Source organism: Parasteatoda tepidariorum, chromosome X2 (assembly GCF_043381705.1).
Source record: "Parasteatoda tepidariorum isolate YZ-2023 chromosome X2, CAS_Ptep_4.0, whole genome shotgun sequence".
In the NCBI taxonomy this organism is placed as follows: Eukaryota; Metazoa; Arthropoda; class Arachnida; order Araneae; family Theridiidae; genus Parasteatoda; species Parasteatoda tepidariorum.
In genome coordinates, this window is record NC_092215.1 from 6839555 (window position 1) to 6866956 (window position 27402).

Sequence of the window (27402 nt, forward strand, 5' to 3'; positions counted from 1 at the left end):
CTTTCATCCCTTCAGTGGGACGATAAATGAGTACCAAGCATGCTTGAGAACTGGGGGTTCCGCGTTCGGCTGAACATCTGCTCTTGCACCCCAGAGCCCAAGGTCAAGAAAACTGAGATGGGCACAGTAGGCCTTGGCCCTCTTTGGGCTGTCGTGCCGCTGAGTTTAGTTTAGAGTTTAGTTATAATTATATATATTCTTATAACTATAAGAATAATTATAAGAATTATAGAAATAATAATAATGAGAAGAAATATGTTTGCGGAAAATGTACAATGGAAACATCCTGTATATGTAAAAAATGCATTGAGCAATGAATTAAAAATTCTTATTCTTTGTGTTTGTTATGCATAAAAATTGACAATATACAATTCTGTTTAATTATAATAAAGTTTTTTTAGGTTATTTCCTTCTTAACATCCATATTTCATGCATTCAATCAAGAAACAAAGTCCAGTCATTTGAAATAGGTATAGATTAAGTGTTGGCATGTTTAGTGTTAAAGGTGCGGAAAATTTAATGTTCTGTTTTTTTTTTTTAAAAAGTGGACAACATTATAAACTCCGAAAATTGGATTTGTTTTTATTTATAAACAAGACAAGTTAATGAGCTAAGAACTCACATCACAATATCCTATGGAGAAAACAAAATTTTTCGAAATATATAACTCAAAAGTCCCCCCCTCCCAAAAAAAAAAACCCAGCTATTTAAAAGGGCCTTGAAGAAGACAGACGACATCTCTTTAAATTAGAATCTTAATGATGGGTCATAAATTCTGCGGGTCGATTTTGTTGCTCTCATTTAGTAGACATGCCAAGAGATCTACAATACACTGACCCAATAAAAAAGTGAATTTGAAAAGATGGAGCGTCAAATGATTCATTGAAGCTTTGCCTATGCTTCGAAATTTGTCAAAAATGATGGATGACCACTTGCTATGACCTCAAAGATATCCGGTGACAATTATTATTTTACAGAAGTAGGAATGTGTAATGAATCATGGAATGTTTTAATTTTCCTTAAGTTGTTGACTTAAAAACATAATAGACGGGTCAAAAGTTGGCTTTTGAAGGAAAACAAATTAAGGTAAATTTAACGTTTCTAACGGAATTTGATGGATGTTATCAAATAAGGATTTATTGGTAAATAATCAATAAAGCTATATTATACTATCGCTAATCACATTAGTCTTATTTATCGATTGGTTAACCTACATTTAGATAAATAACTTTTAGCTTTTTCATATTTTTAAAAATGATCTTTACTTAAGAAAGTCATATTATTTTTAGAGGAAAGTCTTTTCATATCAGACACTTTCCTTAAAATTAAGATTAAGACATACACAGTAAAAAAAATAATAAATCTGCTAAATTTACGGATAAAAACTGACAAATAGTGTGCCAGTATAAAACTGTTTATTTCACAGAAAAATATTGCTATTTAAAACAGGCGCTTGTTTTATAAGCAGTTAAATACTGCTATTTTAACAAACAAAAAACTGTTTAAAGTAACTAAGGCAGCAATGCAGTAGGTGCGAGCCGAGAGCAGAGTACGCATAACCAGTCAACGTCGGGATTCGAACCCGGGCCCACCCCCTGAAAGGGTGAGCGCTCTCTCCCCTGAGCCACAACTCACGGTAAATAGGTTTAGATGTACTTATAACAAAATGAAATTTAAAATGTTGGAATCAATATAATATTTAAGTTTTATAATTGCATATATGTTCTTGTGTATTAACATTTTAAGAAATCATTTAACATAAATAATGCATGCGTAACATACGGCACGCATACCTAAAGAAATATGCGCATCCATTTTTCTTTAAATAAAGATCAAAATTAAATTTATATAAAAAATCGTAATTTCTTCTCTAATTATTAATCTCATTAATTAAGATGTGTTTTGTATTAAGATATTATCTAAATATAATTTCACAATAATGTTAAAAAAATTAATTACAATTATTTTTACTTTAATTGTTTACATATTTTATACTTTATTTCATAACTGGCGTTGAATACCGAGTTAACGACTATCAATGTTCAATTCCGTAACCTTATCATTTTGAACCTGATCCAGGAGACAAGGGAACTCCTGGAACAATCATTGCGTGAAACTAGCCTTCGTGGAAGACTTTTTGATGGAACTCACCCGCATTCGAGTTCATTTAGAGGAAAACCACGAAAATCCGACGGCAAAGGTATTTCAACCCATTTAGCACTGAAGATATTTTAATGTCAACACAATGATAGAGCGCTCCATCCCCTGAACCACCACGAATTAAGATTGGTAATACACTCTGTAACAAAAAAAAAAATCGACGCACCAAGAATCACTCACGCCGGCACACTGCCGAGCCAGATTACAGTGGTGCATGGCTGGAATGATGCCGACTGGGGATGCATAGTCCTTAGCAACGAATCCCGCTTCCAACTGTGTCCTGACGATCATCGAAGACGTGTTTGGAGAAGCACAGGGCAGAGGGGGGATCCTGCCTTCACTATTGCACGCCACACCGGCCCTCAACAAGGCATTATGGTCTGGGGTGCCATTTCCTTTGACAGCCGGACCCCTTTGGTCGTCATTAGAGGTACACTTACTGCACAGCGGTGCGTCGACGACATCCTAAGACCTGTTTTGCTACCGTTCCTTTTGCAGTGCTCTGGGCTGGTTTTTCAGCAAGACAATGCCAGACCACATACGTCACGTGCTGCTATGAACTGTCTGCAAGCTTGTCAAACTCTTCCTTGGCCTGCTAGATCACCAGATCTCTCTCCTATCGAGCATGTCTGGGATATGATAGGAAGGCGATTGCATCTGGTACGGAATGTTGATGACCTCGCTCGACAGTAGGATCGAATTTGGCAGGAAATACCGCAAGAGACCATCCGGGAGCTTTATTGGTCTATGCCACGCCGTGTGGCAGCTTGTATCCAGGCTAGAGGCGGATCAACACCTTATTGAACTTGTTACTGTAACTCTGCAATAAATTATTCAATTGTTCTAAAATTTTAATCATTTACTATTCTGTACATTGTCTTCCTTTCCACCAATTTTCGTTTCAATCGGACAACTCCTCTTGGTGCGTCGATTTTTTTTGTTATAGAGTGTATATAAAAATACCATGGTATATTTGAAAAAATATGATATAAGAAATGATAAAAAAAAAAGCACTAACTTATAAGTTGACCTCTAAGGAAATGTACCTCAAGTGGTCACTTTACACAATTGTAACGTAAATACGAGGAGTTTAATATTAATTAACTTTGTTTTGTTCTAGATAAAGCGATGGAGGGCCTACCTCTTCTTCGAGAAGTGACTAAGTTGATCCTTGACTCTGAAATTATTGAGGATCCCAAAATAGTTACAGCAAAGCATAAAGTTACTGAGTTTAAGCACCCCAAGGAGTTGGAAGTAAGTTATTTATGTTTTTAAAATATGCATGAATCCATATTTTTTTAATTATTATTAGAAATGTTTGCTGCTGAATAAGCAAAAATATTTCATCTAACGTATACTTTTGTCTTTCGAATGAAAATGAAAGGAGGAAAATGGGAATTAATTATTGATAAATGCTAAAATTGATGACTAATATGCTTTACTAACAAGGAGAGGATATGACTCGGAATATTCAGTTTGGGATGAAATTTGTTTGAAACCAGGCAGCCGATTTGAAAAAAACTTGTTCAAAAACTTAAACACGTTTTATACATTTAGTTAAAACTTCGCTTCGTTAACGGCCCAGTAACCTTTTGTTTCATTGCGAGACGATTTAGGGTTCGAATCCTGCGGCGGGTCGCTTTGTTGTCTGTTCCTTTGCTTAATTTTTTTTTCTTTTACAAACAGCATTAACTTACATTTAACTTTTTATAATTTAAAAATATTAATTGAATTTTAAATTGCAGTACATTTTATTTTTTTCAATCAAGATTTTTCTGTTTACAAATAGCATTAATTTAAATATAAATTAATTTATCTTATTTCTTGGATTTTTTAAATACTGTATATTACTTGACATTTAAATTATGGTACTTTTTTTTATTACTAAGATATTTTTGTTTACAAAAATAGCGTTAATTTATATATGAATTAATTTGTCTTATTTCTTGGATTTTTTTAATAACTGTATGTTACTTGACATTTAAATAACAGTATTTTTTTATTTTGTTTAACTAAGATTTTTCTGTTTACAGATAGCATTAATTTAAATATAAATTATTTATCTTGTTTCCTGTATTTTTTAATAACTGTATATTACTTGATATTTAAATTTTAATAATCATCCAAATTTTAAATAAAATGATATTGGTTCAAATAATAATATATATATTAAGACTGATTATAACAGTTAAAAAGGTTAGAATTAAAAGTTATTCCTCCAAAATGTACAGTCCTTGTGCTACCTTGTGGCATTTAGTTGTAGAGATAAATACAAAAAAATCTAAAAAAGCATTTACAGCATTCCTCAAGATTAATTAAACAAAATTAAAGAAATGAATTCACGTGAAGATTTTATTTTTCAATAAAACAACAGTTAATCGTCTTTAACCATCGCCACTTTATAATTAAATAATTAGATATAATTGGTAGGTTGCTTTCAAAATAATGAGAAATCCTTTTGAGTGTTAATGAAGTATGTTTTTCAACAGATCAAATTCATAAATGTTGTACACGCTAACAATAATCTTGTATTAACAATATTAGGAACAAATATTTTTTGTTCTCATTTCTTACATAACTATAATCTGGATTCTTGTTCATATAAAAAATATATTGTTCAAATAAATTTAACTTGTCAACTATTAAAAGCACCATTTAAAAATATTATTTTAAACACTATCATTTTAAAGAAATACTTGATTATCACTGTAATTTAACTATCAAGAAGTCTAAAATAGTTTTAAAAATACAATAAATAAAATAAATTATATTTAAATTCATACTTATAGTAAACAAAATAAAAATAAAAATTATTTGTGGAAAAAAAAACACTGCTCGATTCGAAATACCATTTGATCCGCCAACGGTCCGCGGCCCGAGGGTTAATGCTCACTAGTTTAGAGTGTCAATTTGACTAGAGGGTAAATTGTTTACTGTTTCATGTAACCTATTTTCTTTAATATTTGTTTATTTAGATACTATTGAACATTGGTCACAGAGGGGAAGATATAATACAGATTCCAGTATTTATGTTCCAAAACAAAAAAACGCAGAGTTGTTTTAAGTATTATAAACGCAAAACGTTTCAATTGCAGCTAAAATTTATATTATTTGCTGCTGAATTTATATTAATTTCCGCTGAAATTTATATTATATTATTTAATTAGTAATTCGATCTTTTTAAGAAAATTTTCCTAAATGCCTGTCCATTTTGAAAATGACCCACAAACATTAAAACTATTACAATATTTATGCTTTCACTTAATTATTATTAGAAATTGTTATTTCACCGATCACAGAGTGGTGAAGAAAAATATCCTCAGTGGTACACTTATTATGACATAGAGTTCCCCTTAACGTCAGCGTTTGCCGTCCAATGAGTCGGGTTCGAATCCGAGCAGTGGCTGGTCGATAGAAATTCCGCATCCGGCTTGCACCGACTACGGTGCTGACGTAAAATATCCTTAGTGTAAGACGGATCATTGGGTGGAACCCCCTAGTTGTCAGGTTAACCGTGGGAGGTTTTCGTGGTTTTTCTCTCCATGTAACGCGAATGCTGGTTGGTTGCATCAAAAAGTCCAACAAAAGGACAGATTTCTCACACTGCTTGATACAGAAGTTCCCTTGTCTTCTGGAATGGGTACAAAATACAAGGTTACGGTGGTGAACATTAGTAGTCGTAAACTCAAAATTAGGTCTTCTGTTCAATGACCGTTATAAAATAAAAACCGTACAGGGTCGGAGCAGTGGTAGCTCAAGGAATAGAGAGTCCACCTCCCAATGAGGTAGGCCATGTTTGAATCCCAGCGGTGTCTGGTTGATAGGAATTTTGTCCCGGCTCGCAGCAACCACAGGGCTGACGTAAAATATCCTCAGTAGCAGACGAATCGATCATGGGTTAGAATCCCCTTGCAGTCAGGCTAACCATTAAGTTTTTCGTGTTTTTTCTCTCCATGTGAAGCAAATGCGGGTTAATTCCATCAAAAAGTCCTCTGCGAATGCTAGTTTGCTTGATTTACTTTGATCCAGGAGTTTCCTTGTCTTCTGGGTTGCGTTCAAAATGACAAGGCTACGGAGTTGAACATTGATTAAAAAAACCCTTCAGAGTTCGACAAACGAGTAAGGCCAATTTCAACTGGAACTAATTATTCTAAACGACAGATGCATTTTATATCACGGCGTGAGTTCTGTATATTTATAAAAAGATAATAATTATTAAACATATTTTATGTTCTATAAATTACTATTTTATACTTTTTAATTTGGATAAGTGTGAATTACGGTCATGAGTGTGTATGAACACTGTTGAATGGTTGTTATTATTATATTAACTCATGTTCAAAGCAAAATTCATTAATATATCTGTTCAGTAGTTTGTGAGATAATTGTTTAAATCCAAATTCCAGTTTGCAATGCCAAAAATTTAAAAAATAAATAGTCAGCGTCGTGCGTTTTAAACTTTTTCCATTAATTTTCTGTACATCTTCAAAAAATTATCTTGGGTCACACTTTCTAACTATTTAAAAAATTTTCGTTTATTGAACTAAGTAACGAATAAAATTTCTTCGTTCTACCATTTTTTTGGTATTGTTTCATATTAATCCTTTTGTAAGCGTTATCATTTACGCGATGTAAGAGTAAATGTTAATTGTTGCAGCATGAAAGCCGTGGTGAGTATAAATTTATCAAGGAGAAAAAAAATCTTGATTTCGACTCACGCATTTTTATAAGTACCACTTTTTTGAATCAGAGCCGTTGGATGGATTTCAGTCAGGATGCGAAAAATGCGCACAACGTGGGGCTCGAACCCAGCATCCCGAGATTAAGAGTTTCGTGCTCTGTCGACTGAGATAGCCTGGCTTAAGTCGACGGTTAGAAAATTTACAAAAATGAATTTCATTTTTTAAAAAAAAAATTGCGATAAAAATTGCAACTGATAAAATATTCGTAATAGCCCCCTATTTATTAATGTTTGACTCGCTTCTTTATTTCGGGCATATTTTTAGATTTTACAGGTTAATTTGTTTTTTAAATTTTTGTACAAATTTCTTAAATTAAAGGCAATTTTTGCATTGAAGATTTATCTTTATTGTCATTTTATTCACGGAGTTTTTCTAATATATTATTTGCTTTTCATATTGTAACTATGTTTATGTATGTAATAGTATAGGTAGTAATACAATTTGTAATTTTAGTATTTAACACTTAAATATTATTAAGAGATTATTGAGAGAAATTATTTTGCTATTACTAAGACAAATTTTAATTACTACTATAAAGAAATATAGCGTTTCATTTCAGCTAAATATATGTTTTTTAATAAAATTTATATTCCATATAAACTTATGGAAAAAAAATGTTCAGCTTTTTAAATTAATTTTTAATATAAGGACTTTCTTTTAATTTCCTTATAATATCACGGGGCAATATTTATTTTTACTTTTCTATGTCTCTATAGGAAATCTTTTGTTATTTTTAAAGGCATTGAATATTGCCGAAGCTGGTTTTAGGCAAGATGTTTTAGCTAATTTATTTTACATTTATAAATAAAAAATAGGAGAACGCAATCACTTCTGCAGAATCTTAATAATATCTAGCTTGTATATTATTGATGTGGTAAACAGAAGTTTAATTTAAATTTTTAAAAAAAAATATGTCAGCCTAGTGTACTGAATAATAAGTATCATAAACGTCAAGCTCCATTCTTTTTCAATAAAAAAAAATTATAAACATATTGTAATGTTAAGTAAAATTAGACTTACTTTTGAGGCGTTAAAGAGTCGTATATTTAAAATACGATTTCTCAGGTACTATAGAAAAGATTTCTTTCAAATGTATATTTTGCCTTATAAAATTACATTCTTTGAAATTATGTAAAGATTTGCATACATTTTTTCCGCTAGTATTAAAAGAAAATTAAAAATATTAAATAATTATTAAAAAATCAGTTTCTGTTGGAAATTAACTTAGGATAAATGAATTGTATGATTGTATGGGTTAAACTTTTGATTTGCTTAAGAAATTCTCGAAATATGTCAAAATAAAAGTAAAATTAACATAACGGGGTCCGAACCTTAATACCGCTCTCCTTACCAGATTATTGGGACCACATTTCACAGATTAAGACTACCCCATAATTTGAAGGTAAGCAATCTAAACGCGTAGAAAGTAAAAGGAAATAAATGTTTATTCAGAGAAAGCACGTTTTTGCGTCTTATTTCGCAACTTAAAATATCATCTGGACTAATTAATAAATATTTGAGATCAACCTTTTAAACCATTAAGTCTTCGATGATTCGTTCACTAGACCAAAAATTGTTTTGGGTGTGCGGTTTTCTCTTTTTATTTTTGCGCACTTAAGAATTACTTTGGGTTCAAAAATCTTCGGATAAAATCATAAAGTTGGTAATAATTTAATCAGTAAAAATATATGACAAGTTCAAGTGAAAAAAGGAAATTTGGCGTCGTTGAATGTATCAAATTACAAAATAGCTACAAGCTGGGATAAAGTAGATAAAATCCTAAACTATTTTTCATTAAAAAACAACAAAACAGATTTTCAGATAAATAAAAGGTTTTTTTTGTATAACAAAATTAAAAATTTCCTACTACTGAAAAATATTTATCTTATGTACTAGTTAGTTACATGCATTAATTCAAATTTAATGTCCTTTTTATCATTTTGTTATTGTATTTTGCTTGAGGAACACTTTTTTTAATGTTCTGAAGTAGTATACAAACAAATTGGGATTCTTATTTTATCGATAACTATTTTTTTAATGTTGCAATCGCTCTCGTTAATCTTATCTTTAAATCTTCGTTGCTGACAATATGAAGATTTTCAGAGAAAGAAGTCTAAATGCGAATTTATGAAATCCTTTTTCAGGAATATGCTACATCTTAGAGCTTGTTCAACCGAGAAACTTTGAACAATTTCACAATAAAAATACAATTACTGATAACAACAATCGATTTTGATGAAAAATCTAAGGTCGGTGAGCTACTTTCGTGATCATATTTAGCTTTCGCTTAAAAAAGTACACAAGAAATTAGCACATACCGTCATGTGGGGCTACTTTGTGCAGGATTTCACAGTTTTTGAACTTTGACATGTAAAAAAACTATGTTAATTCAAACTTTACTAAAATCTATCGATATTGTATTCATAACTGGACTCAGACGAGTGAATTTGATCAATATTGGCATTATTTGTATGTAATATTTACAAATAATAAGTCAAAACATACCTTGCACAAAGTAGCCCCCAAGGGGGGCTACTTTGTGCAGCGATAGGAATTCAGTTTAATAATCATGTTTTTAGTAAAATATTGATATAAATTGCTAAAAAAGCTAAATGTTGACATTTTTGATAACAAAAACATCAAGATATGTAAAGGATATTAGTTTGAAAATAATTTTCAGCGTTAAAAACCATTTTTTATAAGGAATTTTTTCTCAAAAAGAATGTTTATTTCAAAACATTTGAGTTTAAATAAAAGGAAACCATGTACATTTTTGAACATTGAAATGGATGAAATTTCAAAAATAATAATTATTATATATTTATTAACATTTATAATATTGATAAATTTGAACATAACATGCTTGAATGAACATGACAGAACTTGCTCTTCAGTTTCCGTCAAAATCACCTGATGTCCCATAAAATATATTTTTATGTGTTAAATCGTTTAATTAATTCATTAGAAAAATCTTTGTAGAAGAAAAATAATAGTTTACCAGCTCGTTTCACGTGTTTCTTGTGAATTTTATTAGAGATAGTATTTCCGCGGATTTTGTACTTCCGAGAAGCTTCTGCAATCGACATACCACCAGCAACTGCCTGCAAACATTGTGCAGATTTTCTAAAGTGTAATCACGGTAGTTTCTCGTTCCAGGTATTTTTTTTATAACGTCTGACAATTTTTCTGTCGAAAAAAAAAAACGAATGAAACTTTGCACAAAGTAGCCCCACAGTGCATTTTTTTTTCATTTTCCGTTTATTTGTTATTAATTTTAAATTTTTTTTAACGCTAACATTATATAATTGTTTATTATTATATAAATAAAAAATTCTGCACTAACGACAATTGTTTTATCAACGTCTTTGCATTTCACAGCTAAAGTTTCCACGCACACTTTTCGACGTCCGACGTTCTCGGAAAGTTGTTGACATTGGATAAACAAAACACATTCTGAGATTGTTTTAAAATTCGAAAAAATGTTTTTAGTAATAGAGGAGACTTCTATCTTCAAATTCCACACATTTTTACCTTGAAAAAAATATAATTCTGAATAGCAGCACTTGAAAAGTGCCAAATTCGAATTTGCACAAAGTAGCCCCACATGACGGTAAATCCTTTAAACTAAATCTATGTCATCCAGCCAAATCAAAATTTTGAAGTCATGAAATAATACTGATTCTCTTAAAGTTTATTGCAAATAAATTATAATTACTTTCCAACGGAGTACTAATAAAAAAAAAGAAAAACTGAAGAAATTTTTTTTATTGTAATACATTTGAAGATCGCTATAATAAATCGAGTACATTTGTACATTACATGAAACTTCAAAATTAGAAACAATCGCTATTAATTTCATAAATGCTAGTTAAAACTATACTTCTATACAGAATACATTTTAACTAAATATGTAATATAACTTTTTTCTAGGAAATTTTCGATTTGAACCTCGGTGATGAACCATCCTCTCTCGATACTATGGTGAAACTTTGTCAGGATGTTCTTAAATACAGTGTTAAAACTTGTAAGTATATTCTCTAACGCTGCTTCTTCTATAAAGATGTCATTGATCTTTCGCCAATATTAGATACGAGTTGTGCCAATTAAATTACGATATTTGATCTTAATTGACCTCTTTTTCAACATAAAATAACCATAGACTTATAGGTAGACTGCTCACTATGCAACATTCGGAAACCAGCAACCCCATCAACCGACTCGTTCTCCGGTGCGCGGTTATCCAATCAAAGCGTTTCCAGACTCGCTCTCCTGTTGGCAATTTTTTTCTAAGAGCTGGCGAGATTCTTGGCTTCTTTGCCGCGTGAAAAATTTGACTGGAGAGGTTCTTTCTTTTTAAAAGAGAAAAATTTAAACAAGAGAAGGAGACTTGATTTTTTTCCCCTCAGTTATATGTATGTTGTAAATCGATATCTTTTAAGCTTACCAATTATTATTATTTCTTCTTATTTTTCGTATTCGATGGCATAATAACAATATCAAAGTTTTATAAATAACTATATGAAACTAAGTATTTTTTGGTTCATAATAATATACAGATATATAGCATAATAACAGGTATAAAACGCAACTGATTCATAAATTAATTTCTGAAAATTAAAATATTCCTAAACTAATTACTTACGCAGCTTACTAATTAATAATCGATATAAACTATTTTCTAATTCAATTAAAAAGCTGAGCTATAAATACAACGAAATGTTAAGCTCTTCTCAGTTTTGTTACAGACAGTCAAGCATTCAATACGTTTAAAATTGAAAAAACTGAAAAACTACTTAATAATTTTAAAACAAGTTATGTACGAGGAAAAATTCTGTTCTTGCATTTGGACCATAAAATTTATGGTAACTTATATTAAAAATTATGAAAATCATGCTTTTGTAACCATAAATTTTTTTTCACTGTGTAATATTCTTTTGAAACTGTTTATTTTTACAAATTTTTTACATAAATATGCTAAGGTAAATGATTTGTATTAGTATCATAATAACGGAAATGGACTATTTGTTTTTTTTAAAACAATTTAACACATGTTTTTAAAGGAGTAATAGGGCAAATTTATAAGAAAAGTTTTTATTTAATTGTAAAATAGAAGCATAACGTTCAATAAGAAAAATAAGTTGAATTATTTTAATGAACTTTTAAAAAATTTTTACCAAAGTTTGCAGTGGCAATATGAGTTTATTTGAACAACTTAAAATCGCTCATCATATTGTGTTCATGTTCAAAAAAATTGCAATAACTGATTTCATTAGCTGCAATTATAAGTAAAATAAATAAGTTTTAGCCGAAAATATTTTGTGCAAATGAAGTATGCAGAAATGTATAATAATATAAATACATTAATTTACTGAAATTACGAATAATTTATGGTTTTAATTTAATTAAACTAGTAATTTATGAACCGTTAAGAGAAATCATTATCTGAATTTATTTTATTAAATAATTAAGCATATTTTGTGGGTACATATTTGTAAACAACAAGTTGCTTTAATTATGATATGCAAAACAATTTCTCAAGGGGGAAATTGTGGCAAAATTAAAAGATTAATCAGACATTTGAATTATAATATAAATATATTTATCTACCTAATAGCATGTTCTTCAAAGTTAAGTTATGAATTGTTTATTGATTAGTATATGAAGTGTTTATTAGAAGTTACTAAACTTCGCTAAAACATTTTAAAATTTTGCCCAAATTGTTAGCTAGTGATAAAAAATATTAGTAAAAGCTGAATAATCGATGATGGAAATATCTATTCCATTTTTAATATTAAAAAAAAAAGTAATTTCATCATAAACGGTAGTCAATGTTTGTCTTAAATTTTGCTGCAAGAAGAAAATGTGAAATTCCAGGTGCCTTCTCATAAAGCATTTTATGACATCGAGAAAATTTGTTACGATTATTGCCAAATATAGGAATAAGTAGCCAACGTAGCCTACCATTCCTTCTTTTTCCTCACGTGCTGAGTGACTTAATCAGACAGGTGATAGTTTCAAAGGGAGTGTGATTTTACCAGAGGCTGATAAAGGCAGGGGAATACGGGGCAGTTGCCCTGAGCCCCCACGTCAGAGGGGATCCCCAAATTGAACAGAAATTTTATTTTGCGTTTCCTTCTTTATTGAATTTTTTTTAAACAAAATATCAGTACAGTGTAAAATCCGTATGAACTCAAAAAAATCAATCTATGTCTTTCGTAAATCCATGGCTTTCTAGGGCGGAATTTTCGCAATTGCGATGGACAAATTTGGCCAATCAAAAGCCGGTATTTTTGCATATCGAAAAATGCGATATATTTACAAAGCTACGGGCTTCTGATTGTCGTAATTGAGCTATCGCAATTGCGAAAATTTAGCTGAATTCCATCCTAATGCTAACAAGGATATGAATTTTACACTGCTAGATAGATGAATTCCAACCTAATGTCAACAAGGATATGAATTTTACACTGCTAGATAGATGAATTCCACCCTAATGTCAACAAGGATATGAATTTTTCACTGCTAGATGAATTCCACCCTAATGTCAACAAGGATATGAGTTTTTCACTGCTAGATGAATTCCACCCTAATGTCAACAAGAATATGAATTTTTCACTGCTAGATGAATTCCACCCTAATGTCAACAAGGATATGAATTTTTTGCTGCTAGATGACAAAGTTAACAATCAGAAAACTGCCTTAGCATGATGGAGATAGAATTGCCAGAATATCAATAAAATGGACAAAACGATATTTCGCGTGATGATCGGAGGCGGGGGGGGGGGGAGATTTTTCTTGTTATCTACCTATAATGAGGTGAAAAATTTAAATACCTCCATAAAGTTTGGTTCTTAATTACTGAAGTAGTGAAGCAGAGGGGGCCCCCAGAGAAGTTTTTGCACTGGGCCCCAATTAGGCTAAGTCTGGTTCGGATTTTACCATGGCCAGAGTAGTCTACTTATATTATTAGTCTATAAAGTAACCTATAGAACTATTCTATATTATTCATTATCATTTTTGTCGTCTAATTTGGAAAATTTCAAGTTCAGAAAACCGATAGTGCCAAATGAGTTAAATTAAAATTCTTAGTCAAATTGAAGTTTACGAGGCCGATAGTTTGGCATAAGCACTTGTTAGAAAAGAATTATACTTAATCGGTCAGTCGGTAACTTGCCATTTTCTTTAAATGAATCAAATTGAAATTTTGTATTGAACTTTTCCAAAACTGGTACAGAACTGCTACAAAAGAATTCTACTGCATTTTTATTAGGACAATTTATGAAATTTAAATGCAATTATGGTGTAAGTTAAAATAAAGTTAAGGGAATCAAGACAAGGTCATGATAGACATATTTCATATTTATTTAAATAAACACTAACTTAAAACCGAAAGTGCTGGAGTTCTGTTGTTGACGTATGCCTGTTTAGGCAGAGGGTTCTTGTTGCGATTGTTCTTGTTTTCCAGTGGCGCCATCTATGGCCAAGAATTTGACTTCTGACACACCATACGTCACACCCGTTTATAGGGCGGACCCATTCATTCATCCACAGATCGTAATTTTGACCTGAATCAGAGAACGATCGATCTCCAATCCAGTACCCCCAAAGGTATTGATTTGTTATGGGAACATGGAGGACTTTTGTGACTCGACAGATTTAACGGGAATCAGTCACTTTACTACACGGGGAGTATTCGGCCAGCGGGGTTCGAACCCACGAACTCTCGGACATGGGCCCCGCTCCCTACCGACCAGTCTATCCCGGTCCTTGTTGGAGTTCTAGAAATGGTTATTTCTTGTTAAATTCCTTCGTTGGTTTAAAGAGTAAAAATTTTGATCAAAGTGAGAATGGTGTATGGTCTCAGAAATATCATTATGAAGGCAATTTTGTCCCAATGATTAATCCAGGAGTTCGCTTGTCTTCTGGTTTGGGTTCAAAATTACAAGATTAAGGAGTTGAAGATTGGTAGTCGTAAACTCAGAAAAGGGTTGGCTGTTCAAATTAAGCATTCGTCTCCCAATGAGATGACCCAGGTTTGAATTCCAGCAGTGGCTGGTTAATACGATTTCTGCTTCCAGCTTGCACCGACCACAACACCAAAGTTAAGCATCCTCTGTGGTACAGGAATCCTCTCCATGTAACGCAAATGTGGGTCAATTCCATCGAAGGCTACTTTGCTTAGTTTAAGGCTTGAGGAACTCTTTTTAATTATTAAAATTTTATTTGGTTTGAGGTTTATGAAGCAAGAATACTTCGGTTGACTTCAAGAACACTCATAAAGCAATAAAATATGGGTTGTCGCTTTACGCTCTCTAAAAGTCACTAAATAATGTCATTCTAATTTCTACTTCCTATTAATAGTGCTACCATGAAATAAATGTTTAAATATACTCTTTAAAATGCATTTGAAGAAGATAACTAATACAAATAAAACAATACTTTCAGGTCATCCTATGTTTGTGAGCCGACTCTACCAGGGCGTTGACGGATTCGGACTGGCAGGGGCGTGGCTTACAGAATCACTTAACACTAATCAGTAAGTAAATTATTATTATAAAAATATTTTTTTAATAAAAATGTCTAATGTGAAAGTATATTCTAATGTTAACTAGCTATGAACAATTTATCACTATTTATTCACCACTAAATATTTCAATGCGTTAGCAAACGTTTTGACATGAATAATGTATGTACGAGTTTTACACCATGAAGAATTTTCAGAAACTTCTACGGCAATATTAGTTGCTGTATTCTTAATGCATTGTTTTTCTACGGTCCCATTCCAACGTCTTAGAAACGTCTGGAAATGTCCAAACTGGTATTCGTGTTCAATCAAATCAAGAGGAGATTCATATGATTTAACCGCTTCTCTAATTATTCCGAGTTAAATCGGGTATGTATATATTGCAATTATTTATTATCCCAGGTAAACTCGGGCATAGCAGAATTCGTCTATACGTTTTGTTTTATCATGTTTTTATTCGGCCGGCAGCAAAACAAAAAATAATAATAATCTGCTGTGATTGGGCAATTTTTGTTTGGAAGTTTTGCTATTAGTGGAACTGCAGACGCGTTTTGTACAATTGTATATACGACGCTTAATGAATTTACATAGAAAAGAGAGTAAAAAAATTTCCTTCTCGAGTTTTCAGATTATGAAGATGTGAACAAACACTAATATTTAACTTTTTTCATTTGCCTGAGATAATTTGGGATAGTAAACTGATGGCAAATTAAATATTTTTTACCCATAAAAAAATTAAAATTCCAACTTAGAACTTGTGTTTTACGTTTTGAAAGATTATTGCAAGACAAACAATGATTCTAAAAGGTTTTTTTGCTTTGTTTTGGGCTTTATTTCAAGGAAGTTAATAAAAAAACTAAGAGCTCAATTCTTCGCTTGAGAGTGCTCAAGAGACATTAAATACATCGTTAAAAAGTTTTTATTTAAAAACAGACAAGCATTCCAAAAAGTTTTCTTCTTAATGTTGGGCTTTATTTTAATGAATTTAAGATTAATAAAAGTTTTAAATAAATAAGTTCTACGTGTTTTTGTCGGAAAATGAATTTCAGAAGAATTTGCAAAAATTATAACATACCGCTATGCTAATTCAAACCATAAGCCATCAGAAATCGAAACTTTATTAGATAAATAATGTAATATGTAAAGGACAGCTTTTTTTAGATTAATGTTGTAAAATTTAAATTGCTGCTTTTTTAGATAGATGTAAAATTTAATTTTTACGTGCGATGGCAAGCAAGGCTTAGCAGCAATGATGATTTGTTAGCACAATGATATCATTAAACGAATTCTCCGAAGGTCATTCGTCTTCTTACGGTGGACGAACTGCATGTTAGGAAAAGTGGGCTAATTTGCATAAGGAGTATGTGGCATTCGATTACTAATTTAATTAATTCGATTACTAATTAATCGATTAACAATAATAATTCAATAACATTTTAAATAATTTATTTAAAGCAAATGCATTTTAGTTTTAAATAATTGAAGCGCATTATACAATTGTTATATCTCTATATATTTTGCACTTTCAGAAAATAAAAATAAATAAATAAGCTCTTAAAAATATTATTATTTATGCTTTATAGAAACATCTTGCTTTCCTGTATTTGAACTTAAATCAATCCCAGATAGTCCCTTGCATAAAAAGTAATTGCGTTTAAAGAGCGAAGAAGTGATTACTTATCTGATCAATGCTATTCTTTGATTCTTTCTCATATTCTATTAACCATCCTAATATTCAACATGCGCAATAAGTTGGTATATTTGAAATCCTTTTATGAATAATTTCGGAATTAAGTATCTAATTTAAAAGAATAGTTTTATCATCAATTTCTAGTCTAGTGAAGCACTTATTCAAAATGTCGTTATTGCAGAAAAAGGTGAAAATAAGGAAAAACTACGCCAAATGCATGAGCTCTATTTAATTTTTTTTTAAATATCTAATGAAAAGTATTATTTTTTAGGACAACCTATGAAGTAGCTCCTGTGTTTGTTTTATTAGAGAATGCATTATTGGAAAAAATGATTAAGTTAGTTGGATGGGAAGATGGCGAAGGAATATTTTGCCCAGGTAAGAAATTCAGACAAGAAAAAAAAATAGTTAGCCTGTTTGACAAATATTAATTATTAATATTTTGAAATTACTTTTTACATTAAACATAGTATCCATGTTAAAGGTTTTCTAATAATGTTCATTGTAGAGTGCGTAAAATAAAAAGAAAATTAAAAATTAAAAAAAGTAGAACATCATAAATAATTGAGGACAGAAAATGGAAAAGGCTCTATCGTCGACTTAGATTAATTTGCCAAATCTTTAACAGCCAGCGAAAAGTTCATGAACTTCTCTATTAGTTAATAAAAAATGTCAATAAAAGCTTGGTGAAGGGCTTATAGAATTACTATATATTTCTTTAAAATTTATTTTTATTAATTTCTCCGTTAGTAAAAATTCAAAAACTAAGTGACAACTGAGATTATTTACTATCTTCTATCAAAAATTGTCTCGAAAGGCTATTTCTTTAAACATTACCTCTCACGGTGTAAAATGAACAAAAGAAGCTTGAGAACAGTTGTTATTCTATTTATTCTAGGCACATGTTAAAGATTCTTGTTATAAAATTTAAGTAGATAATGATAAGCAGAAATAAGGAGAAAACAGAGAACATGTAAGAAAAAAGATTCACGCTGTTTGAAAAAAAATTTTGCCAAAGAAGATCGTTTTCTAGGAGATGGCCAGAGAAATGTTGGATTTCTCCACTTTATCTGGAAAACAGAATAACTTCTCATTGTCTTTGGTTCGAAGCAATCAAGTCACCATCATCATTAATAATTAAAAATTTTGCTAGGAATCGATTTAGTTTTTTTCTCTAGAAATTTTAAGACCACTAAATCTCATGCTTGCAAGTTAAATGATCTTTTATCGATTTGAATGTTTTTGTTCCAAATCGATCTTCTTTTCTTTGTTATATATGATTAAGTCATGAGTAGAAATATTAGCAGGGTGTAGTAGAATGCCTTTCTTCATTCTGAAACAGTTAGTCAGAAATAGGCAAAGTTTCCCTCATTTTCCATAGATCATAGGGTTCATCAAAGCAAGTCGTGAAACAAAGGTATAATAGTTCCTCCATCATATCTCTCCAATTGCTATTATAGGCTACAGAAATAAAAATAATTAGAAATCTATGAGCTTCAGAAATCCTTACGAGCTTAACAGCTCAAAGTGGCTCTCAAATTGTCTACCAGACAGCTACTGAGCAAATTAATAATTTTCACGCCTCAATTTTCAACAGCCGCGATTTTTTAGGGAGGACTCAAAGTTCAATTATTAACTGTTTGGCACCAAAACTTTATTTACAGGTTCTGGGCAAAGTAACCCCAGTTGACGATAAATCTAAACGGTTTGCATTTGTTTACATTCGTGTAACAATTGCTTAAATTAGACGATATACAGTAGAAATTCAACGATTGGATATATCTGACGATATATTATATAAAATAGAATATTTATTATATCAGGTATTATATTATTATTTTGTAATAATTAGATCAAATTATTAGACGCCCTGTAGTGTTTTAATAATTGCATGCTTTGCACGAGTTTATATGTAATACTTCTATATTTAAACATACATGTAATCGGTTTTTATTCGGGGGATTTTTTATTTACTTCCTATTTGTATTTATTTTTAACGTATTGCATTACAATGTTAACCCATTGATACACGAATGTAAACAAATGCAAACCGGTTTCAGCCGCGTCAAAACAATAAAGCTGTATAGTATCACCTGATAATTAAGATTTTATATAGAATCTTGTAGTGAGTCAGGGACTGTATAATATTCCATGCATTTATTTTGTTCATTTTTTAATAATTTTCTTTTCTTAAAAATATCTCATTGATGAAAAAATTATTTTAAAAAAATCAGTAAGGGAATGAAATCAAAGAACAAACCATGCCTCTTATCATTGGCACTTTCAGAGCTTGCCATTTAGTGTGGCACATTCTAGGATTGGCGTTTCAAGGTTCTCCAGTTTTTCATGAATGTTATTCAACATTCTTCGTATTTTAAATTTTTTTTTATGTATTTTTAGTCTTCAAATGTTGATCTAAATGACTTTTTATTTCAAATATTCTCGCTTCTAGGGTGCAATTTTAGTTGTTCGTAGAAGAAACTTTAAAATTACTAATTAATTGATGCATTGCTGTAAACGATATTTTTGTTATGCTTCGTTTAATTCTATCATTTTATTGAGTGCTGGAAGGATATAACTTGTCCTTCTATAGAATTCTATGAAAAACGTATGTGTACGATATTCCATCTCTGTATTTTTAAAAGTTCCACATTGTTATTAAAACGTTGTAGTATGTTGAAATATGATATAGTCTAAATAAAGATATTATACTGTTATTTCAATCTTGTGTAAATATTTAGCCTAATGTTGACTTTCGATTTAAAAATCAAAAATTCAACTCGACATAGGGACAATTTTGCAGATTGTCTCTATTGCTGCAAAAAATTATTATAATTCAAATTTTATTTTCGTTTGTCGGTCTTTTATTATCGAAATAATACAAATTTTAAACGTATAAAGATAATGGTGTCGGTGTTGAATTGAAATTTACCTAAATTGAATAACAGAATTATCCATTTGCAGGTGGGTCAATGGCAAATATGTATGGAATGTCAGTTGGACGCTTTCATGCTGATCCTTCAGTAAAAACTAAAGGCATACGGGAGTTACCTCCTTTAGTGTCATTTATATCTGATCAGGTAAGATATTCACGAGAGATCATTTTAGTTGCAACGGAATAGGTTCATATAAATCTGATTTGCGTTTATTTTCCCGCAAGCAAATTGGGGAGAAAATGCTATGTTATAACGAAAAAAAAACAATGCTTTTGCATCGATTTTTAATGATGTTGTTGCCTTAAACCAATAAAGCAAGGGGTGCATATGTTCTTGTTTTCCAGTGGCGCTATCTATAGCCAAGAATTCGACCTCTGCGATTTCTGCCACACCCGTTTATAGGGTGGACCCATTCATACATCCATTCATTTATCCACAGATCGCAATTTTGACCTGAACTAGAGAATGATCAATTTCCAATTCAGTACCTCCAGAGGTATAATTTGTTATGGGAACATGAAGGACTTTGTGACCCAACAGATTTAACGTGCACCAGTCACCATATTCTTCGACCGACTAGATTCGAACTCTCGCTCTCACGAACTTGAGTACAGCGCCCAGTCTACAAGACTATCCCGGCTTTTAATAGCCATCGACTTTTAATAGCTAAGTTACGTTACGACTTTTCATAGTAAGTCGTGGTTTTCCTCTCCATGTAACTCCAATGAGGATTAGTATCATGAAAAGGTCCTCCACAAAAGCAAACTTCTCCCAATACTTAATCCAGGAGTTCCCTTGTCTTGTGACTTGAGGCTACTGAGTTGAACATTAGTTGTAAACACAAAAACATTAGGTCGGCTGTTCAACCACGGTTATAATATAAAATAAAATTTATCCTGTTAAATTTACTTGTCAGCTTTGTATTTTTTACTAAATGAGGAATAATAAGTATTATAGTTTTGAAAACCAGAATTTCCGGTAAGCTGTTATCATATAAGCGGAAAAAATATAAAATGAATGGTTTAAACACCCTATATTTTATTTACAGGAATTACATTTTTTTTTTCATACATTACGGTAATTTTACCAGACTATTTTTTCCAGTGCATGTTTTAAAATTTATTATTTTTGTTTTACTTAATAGTATCGCATTTAGTCAATGTATAAGTGGGGCAACTCCAATTATTGTCTAAACTCTAAATATACAACGCACCCTAAAATTACCAGCTTTCCGGCCAAATTTTCATGACCCGGTACCCGGTTGTTACTCGGACCCCAAAAAATGTATTACCCGATACTGGGTACCCAAACCCAGTTTTTGGTCTCAAGACTCGGAACCGAGTACCCGGACACGGACACTATTACCGGATATCCAGTGTCTAGTAACAATCATTTATGTTCATTACAATCAGATTCAGAATTATAGAAACCTTAAAATTATCCAGATGTGTAGTTTTGGAAATCCATGTACTACTTAATCAATATCCTAATCATCAAGCAAAAAGGAAAACTGATTAAGCACTTTTAATTTTGGGCAGAATTTAAATTTAGAGGAACCTTGGTAAAATAGACATGTATTTCTCGCATAGCGAATTGCGTTTTTATTATTTAGGTTAATAGGGTTAAGCATATAGAAATATAATGGAGCAGTTGCAAAAAAAATAAATAAATAAATAGATAAATAAATAAATAAATGTTTTCGTACGAATGACACATTTATTGTACTAATGCTATTACTAATTTAAAAATCATTGGCGATAAATATAGTTAAACAAAGACACACGTGAAAACAAAGAAGATTATTTTAGTAAAGATTGATAAATAAATTTTTGAAGGTAGTTTTTGTTTTAAAGACAAAAGAGACCTTTTTCTTTTAACATAACTCAACAAAAAACTCAATTGCAAACTTTTTATTACTCACTCAGTATAAATTGACTTCCGTTTAATATTGAGAAGAAGCATGTATGAATAAAAGTGGCCATCACAAATTTTTACTAGAAAGCGTATTTTCTACTCATTATCGCTCAATTAATTCAATTTTCAACCGCTCTCAGGTAAAAGTTCGTTTACCGTCGAGTTAACTATAGGAGTTTTTTATCTCCGTGTAAAGTCCCAGTTTTATAGAAAAGTTGTTTTTCAGGAAAGTAAGTTTGCCACTATTTTTGTTGCTCGATCTAGAAATTACTTGCTCTTTTGGAGACTCAAAATTACTAGGACAGGGAAATTAAATCGTAACAGCAACACAGCTTTATTAATATTCTGCTCATCATAAGTAATAAGATAAAATTTCTTACCGAGTATTGAGAAACTTAAATTGTACTAAAGTAGATATCATTGCACATAAATTAGGTCAATACATTTCCAATGGTTAAAAGTTGAACACGGAAAGTTAAAACATTTTTCATTTAATATGCATTATCATTTTAAATAAAGTTATCATCGAGGAATCAACCATCAATTGCTGCACAGTGTTGGAATCTTGGGCTTAAATTCAATTTCGACACTGCCAAAATTATTTCCACCCCTATCACATTAGCTCATCTTGATGCCCTAGAATCTTGTTTCATTCATATGAATTCTGAATCCCTTGTTAACGTCATTCTTTCTTCACAACATCTCTCCATAACGCGTGGAAATGCATTTTACCCTGATTTGCCCCTCTCTGCCCCTGTGTTCTTTTTCGTTTTTTTTTTTTTTTTTTGCATCTTTTTTCTCTTTTGACAACTTTGGTTTTTCTAGTTTTGTTTCTCAAGTTTACTTTTAAATTTTTCGTTGGGCAATTTTCGTTTTATATTTCAAATCATATTTGCTTTCTCTCATTCCCATCTGGTATATCTTGAAAATAGTTGCCTGTTTTTGAGCGCTTGAAACATATCGGCTGCTACTTTGTATTCATATATTTTTGAAGTGAATGAAGTTTAAAATCAGGTAATAATATCATTTTGTTAAAATATTTTAAAAATATCACTCGTTAAGCAGAAGCTATATGAAGTCTGCTATCAACAATTGTCTCCATTTCATAACGAATAACTTCGTTAATCATTCTACATCCAAACAGTAAATACCAATTTCTTTTAGAAAAATTTGTTTTAACAAAATCTAAAAATGAAAACATATAATTTTATTTATATAAGCTTTTATAAATTTTCCCGAACTATATGTTCTAATATATTTGTTCCATAGAAATGCGATTTTTATACTGTTATATAGAAATGCTATATTACCTGTCCGAATACCCGGAAACAGATATGTAATAAATCCAAATTTTACCAGATATCCAGTACGAGCCGGGTAATAAATAAATTTTTTCCCAGGTGCGCGGAGCTGGCCGGGAAAAAGATACAATTTTTACAAGGTACCTGGACTCGTCTAAAATTTAGGACCTGTTAAATCTGTACACTGTTAGAAATGTCTCGGAAAAAGTGGTTAAATAACCATATTTAATCAAAACAGCCAAATAACCATAAATTAAATGGTAATCGAACTGTTAAATCTGAGAAAAACTGTTTATTAACCGCTTTCACTTGGTACGGTTAAACAACCAGAATTTTATCGCTCCAACTAGGCAACTACTTTTTTGCAATTGCGTACATATCATAGCCGATCGGCCTTATCTGTCAATCTCATGACCAGCGGAACTGGAGTTCGAGTCCTAGTGTTGACACCACAATATTTCCTCCATTCCCTTCAACAAATGAAAAATTTCCAGAGTCCGGCACTCTCCAATGCCCATTACCTGACGAAAAGCCAAGCTCCTATATCTACTTAAATAATTAATTTCTTTTTACGTTTTTGAAAAATGCTTGTTGTAAATGGTTAAAAAACCGTATAGTTTTGTATTCATGGATTTATAACCATACTTTTTGTAAATGGTTTCAAATGGTTCATAAAGGAAAAAAAATGTTCTTTACCGTAAAATTTACGGTTAATCGGATGGACACACAGCTGCCAGTTATTTTACCGTATTATTAAAATGAAATTTTAACAGTGTAGTGTAAACAATAGAAAATAACATTCTATGAATACTAGATTCCTATTTAGATTCAAAAAATATTTGCGAAAAACTCTACTTTAATATTATTTACAAAGGTGTAACTCACTTTTATTATACTGAACAACCCAAACTGCAGATATATTCCATTAAATTCCTAGCATCAATAAATAAATAAAGTCACCACACTTATTGAAAATTATATTTATTGCGTTTATGATGGAAAAAATAGATATTATTAATCTATAAAGAGAAGCGCATTTAACCGGTTTGACCAATTTCAAGTTTCTGACATCGTGCGAGTTTACAGAAACATTAAAAGCTTTTTAATGTTGTTTGGCAAAACAAAGTTAACAAAAATTTTGGTGCAAAAAGATAAATATTTTTATGATTCACCTTGACCAAAAAAATAAACAGACAAAACATTCAATATCAATGTCAAGTGCGTTTTATAATTTTTAAACTAGTTCTTCTCTAAGAGCTCTAAATATTGTAAGCAAAAGATGAAACGATAGAAAGGTAGATTTTGTCAAGTTTGATACAGAATAAATTTTCTAATAATTAAAAGTTTCGGGGAAATTGAAATTTTCAGAGACAATGTAAAAGTTAAGTTATCGGGTGTCCCAAAAATGTTCGACGATTTGAATAAATTGAAGAAGATAAAAATGAAGTTTGTTACATTTCGTTAAGGAAACCTAAAATTTATTTTCATCAAGTTTCGAAATTAAATATTGCTAGTTTCTGCTACCTGAGAAAAACTATAATACATTGCTTTTAAAATAACCATCCGTTTAGATTTTTTTATTTATTACAACCAGTTCAAAAGTGCATGAAGGACCAGTTCATAATAGGCAAGCGTCCCTATCGACGTATAGCGACATCTCAGGGTATGGGTTTCCGTGCAATTAATCCTAATGATGTGTCCTCACTCACCTAAAAGTTTGTCACTACATTTACTTGACCTCCTGTTATAAATAACGCTTTTATAATTGTACACTTCAACAAAAAATAGACTAAAAACACTGTTAAAAAAACTGTAGTTTTGAGCGAGAAATCAATTGCAGATATGAATTCAGCAATTTGAATATATTTTAGACCCGTTAAAAAATTTCATGCAACAGAAAATGAAAACAAAAATAAAAATTGTTTCCCAATGTTTTCAGTTAAAGGAATAAATTTAATTCATTTTTTTGAATTCTGTATTTTTTTGATATAAAACATTTGATTATCTCTCTTTTCTTTTTCAACTAGGCCCATTACTCAGTGAAGAAAGGAGCTTTATTCTTAGGGTTGGGAACAGATAATGTTATTGAAATATCTACTGATTCACAAGGTCGAATGATACCTGAAGAACTTGAAAAAGCTGTATTGAAAACCAAAAGTGAAGTAAGTTTATTTTTTAAAAAATGGATGCACGCATAAATAAATTGTTAAAAAAAAAACTGAATTTAAAAATTTTTTTTTTTGCAGGGAAAAATTCCATTTTTCGTTTGTGCCACAACTGGAACTACAGTACTTGGAGCTTTTGATCCCTTAAAACCGTTATCTGATGTGTGTAAACGTCATAACTTATGGCTACACGTGGATGTAAGAAATATTTTACGCAAATTAATTGCTAATTATATATAGTGTCTTCAAATTATTTCTGCTCTATCTCTGAAGAAATTCAGAAGGACATTTTTTTAAGTTTTACATTCATGATTCTGTTAAGAAGGCGCTATATCTCGGGAGAAACTTTTCAATGAAAATTTTATTTCATCTCCTTAGGTAATTTAAAATTCCGGGTTCGAATCCCAGCGATGGCTGGACGAAGCGAATGCGCATCCGGCTTGCATCGATCACAGTGCTGACGTGAAATATCCTCAGTGGTAAACGGATCATGGGTTAGAGTCCCCTTTGCCATCTGGCTAACCGTGGGATTTCTTGTGGTCTTCCTCTCCATTTAACGCAAATGCGGGTTAGTTCCATCAAAAAGTCCTCCACGGAAGCAAATTTCTCCCAATACTTGTTCCAGGAGTTCCCTTGTCTTCTGGATTGGGCGAAAAATTACAAGGCTACGGCGTCGGACATTAATAGTTGTAAACCCCAAAAAATTAGGTCGGCTGTTCAACGACGTTTATATATATATATATTTGGACTATTGATCACAAAAACTTTAAAAGCAATTTACTCGAAACTATGTTTTTCTTAGTATCTTTTACTAGTACAATTTTCAACTGATTTATTACAAATTTTGAAACAATGTTCACAATAAATATAGTTTTCATTGCAGGCAGGGATTTTTTATGTGGGTAGAATGATTTTGAGTTATCACCGAAAATGTTACTTATTTTTTGTCATATTTCAAATTTTTTGTTTCCTTTCAGAACACCACCGCATTATTATTTATTTTTTTATGTATATAAATCTTACATGTAAAGAAAATTATATTCATGTAGTTTTAAAAAAAATTAAAACAAAATCAAATTTAGTTGATTTTTTTTATGAGTACAGCAAGTTATGGATAATTTAAAACATTAGTTATCAACATTATGTTATATAAGCGCTAATTTTTTAAATTTTCTGTATTTGTAACAAGGTAAAATGAGGATTAAAATATGCTCAAATAAGATTAGAAATAAATGTTTTAAGTTAAGTTAATTGTTGCGAAATTCATCAAAAAAATCCATCTTTTGATAGGCTTCTATTGAATTGTTTTCCCTTTTCTATTGAATTGTTTTCCTGGAATCTTTCTTTCCGATTCAACCCCAACGGTCAAAAGGGAGAAGACAGAAAAGAAATCTAAGTGTTACAAATAAACTGATATTGCTTATTTACTCTGTTCGGCAGCATCTTTTGAAGGCAGTACTTCCTTTTATATTATTTTCAAAAAATTGTTCTTCTAAAAGAACTTTTGAATGTTAAATTCTCATTCTTGAAAACTAAACGTTTTAAGTTCGATTGTTTGAAATTAAAATAAATGACTAAATAAAAACATGATAATGATGTAAACATGATAAAGAAAAACATAAGACATTGATCCAAAAATTTAGGGGAAAAAAAGAAATGTATTTGGTGTACACTGTAAAAAAATTGCGTATCAGGGAAAAAAACTGGCACTCAGCGTACCAGTACTTTTTACCGTTAAATCCACTTTTACCGGAACATGTTACGTACATTTTACTGGAACATGTTAATTAAAATACATTTTTACCGGATAATGGTACAAAAAATTTTATATACNATATATATATATATATATATATATATATATATATATATATATAAAGTTTAAAATGTAGAAAAAGCATGGAACAAATTACAGTACAATAAAAAAAGAGAAAAAGGAAAATAATAATAAAAATAATAAAAGAATCCGG

The 27402-nt window shown here is 30.8% G+C and overlaps 1 protein-coding gene across 4 annotated transcripts in view; it reads left to right on the top strand.

Annotated features, from left to right (window-relative positions):
* The window catches only part of LOC107455526 (cysteine sulfinic acid decarboxylase), a 77867-nt gene that overhangs the window by 37949 nt on the left and 12516 nt on the right, over positions 1-27402 (top strand). For all 4 annotated transcript variants that reach the window (XM_016073119.3, XM_016073121.3, XM_016073118.3 and 1 more), the window contains exons 2-8: positions 3281-3414; positions 10833-10926; positions 15348-15438; positions 17388-17494; positions 20081-20196; positions 25295-25429; positions 25514-25630. In XM_016073119.3, the coding sequence (XP_015928605.1) occupies positions 3289-3414; positions 10833-10926; positions 15348-15438; positions 17388-17494; positions 20081-20196; positions 25295-25429; positions 25514-25630 (786 nt within the window). In that variant the 5' untranslated portion in view covers positions 3281-3288. The remainder of the gene's footprint in view (positions 1-3280; positions 3415-10832; positions 10927-15347; positions 15439-17387; positions 17495-20080; positions 20197-25294; positions 25430-25513; positions 25631-27402) is intronic.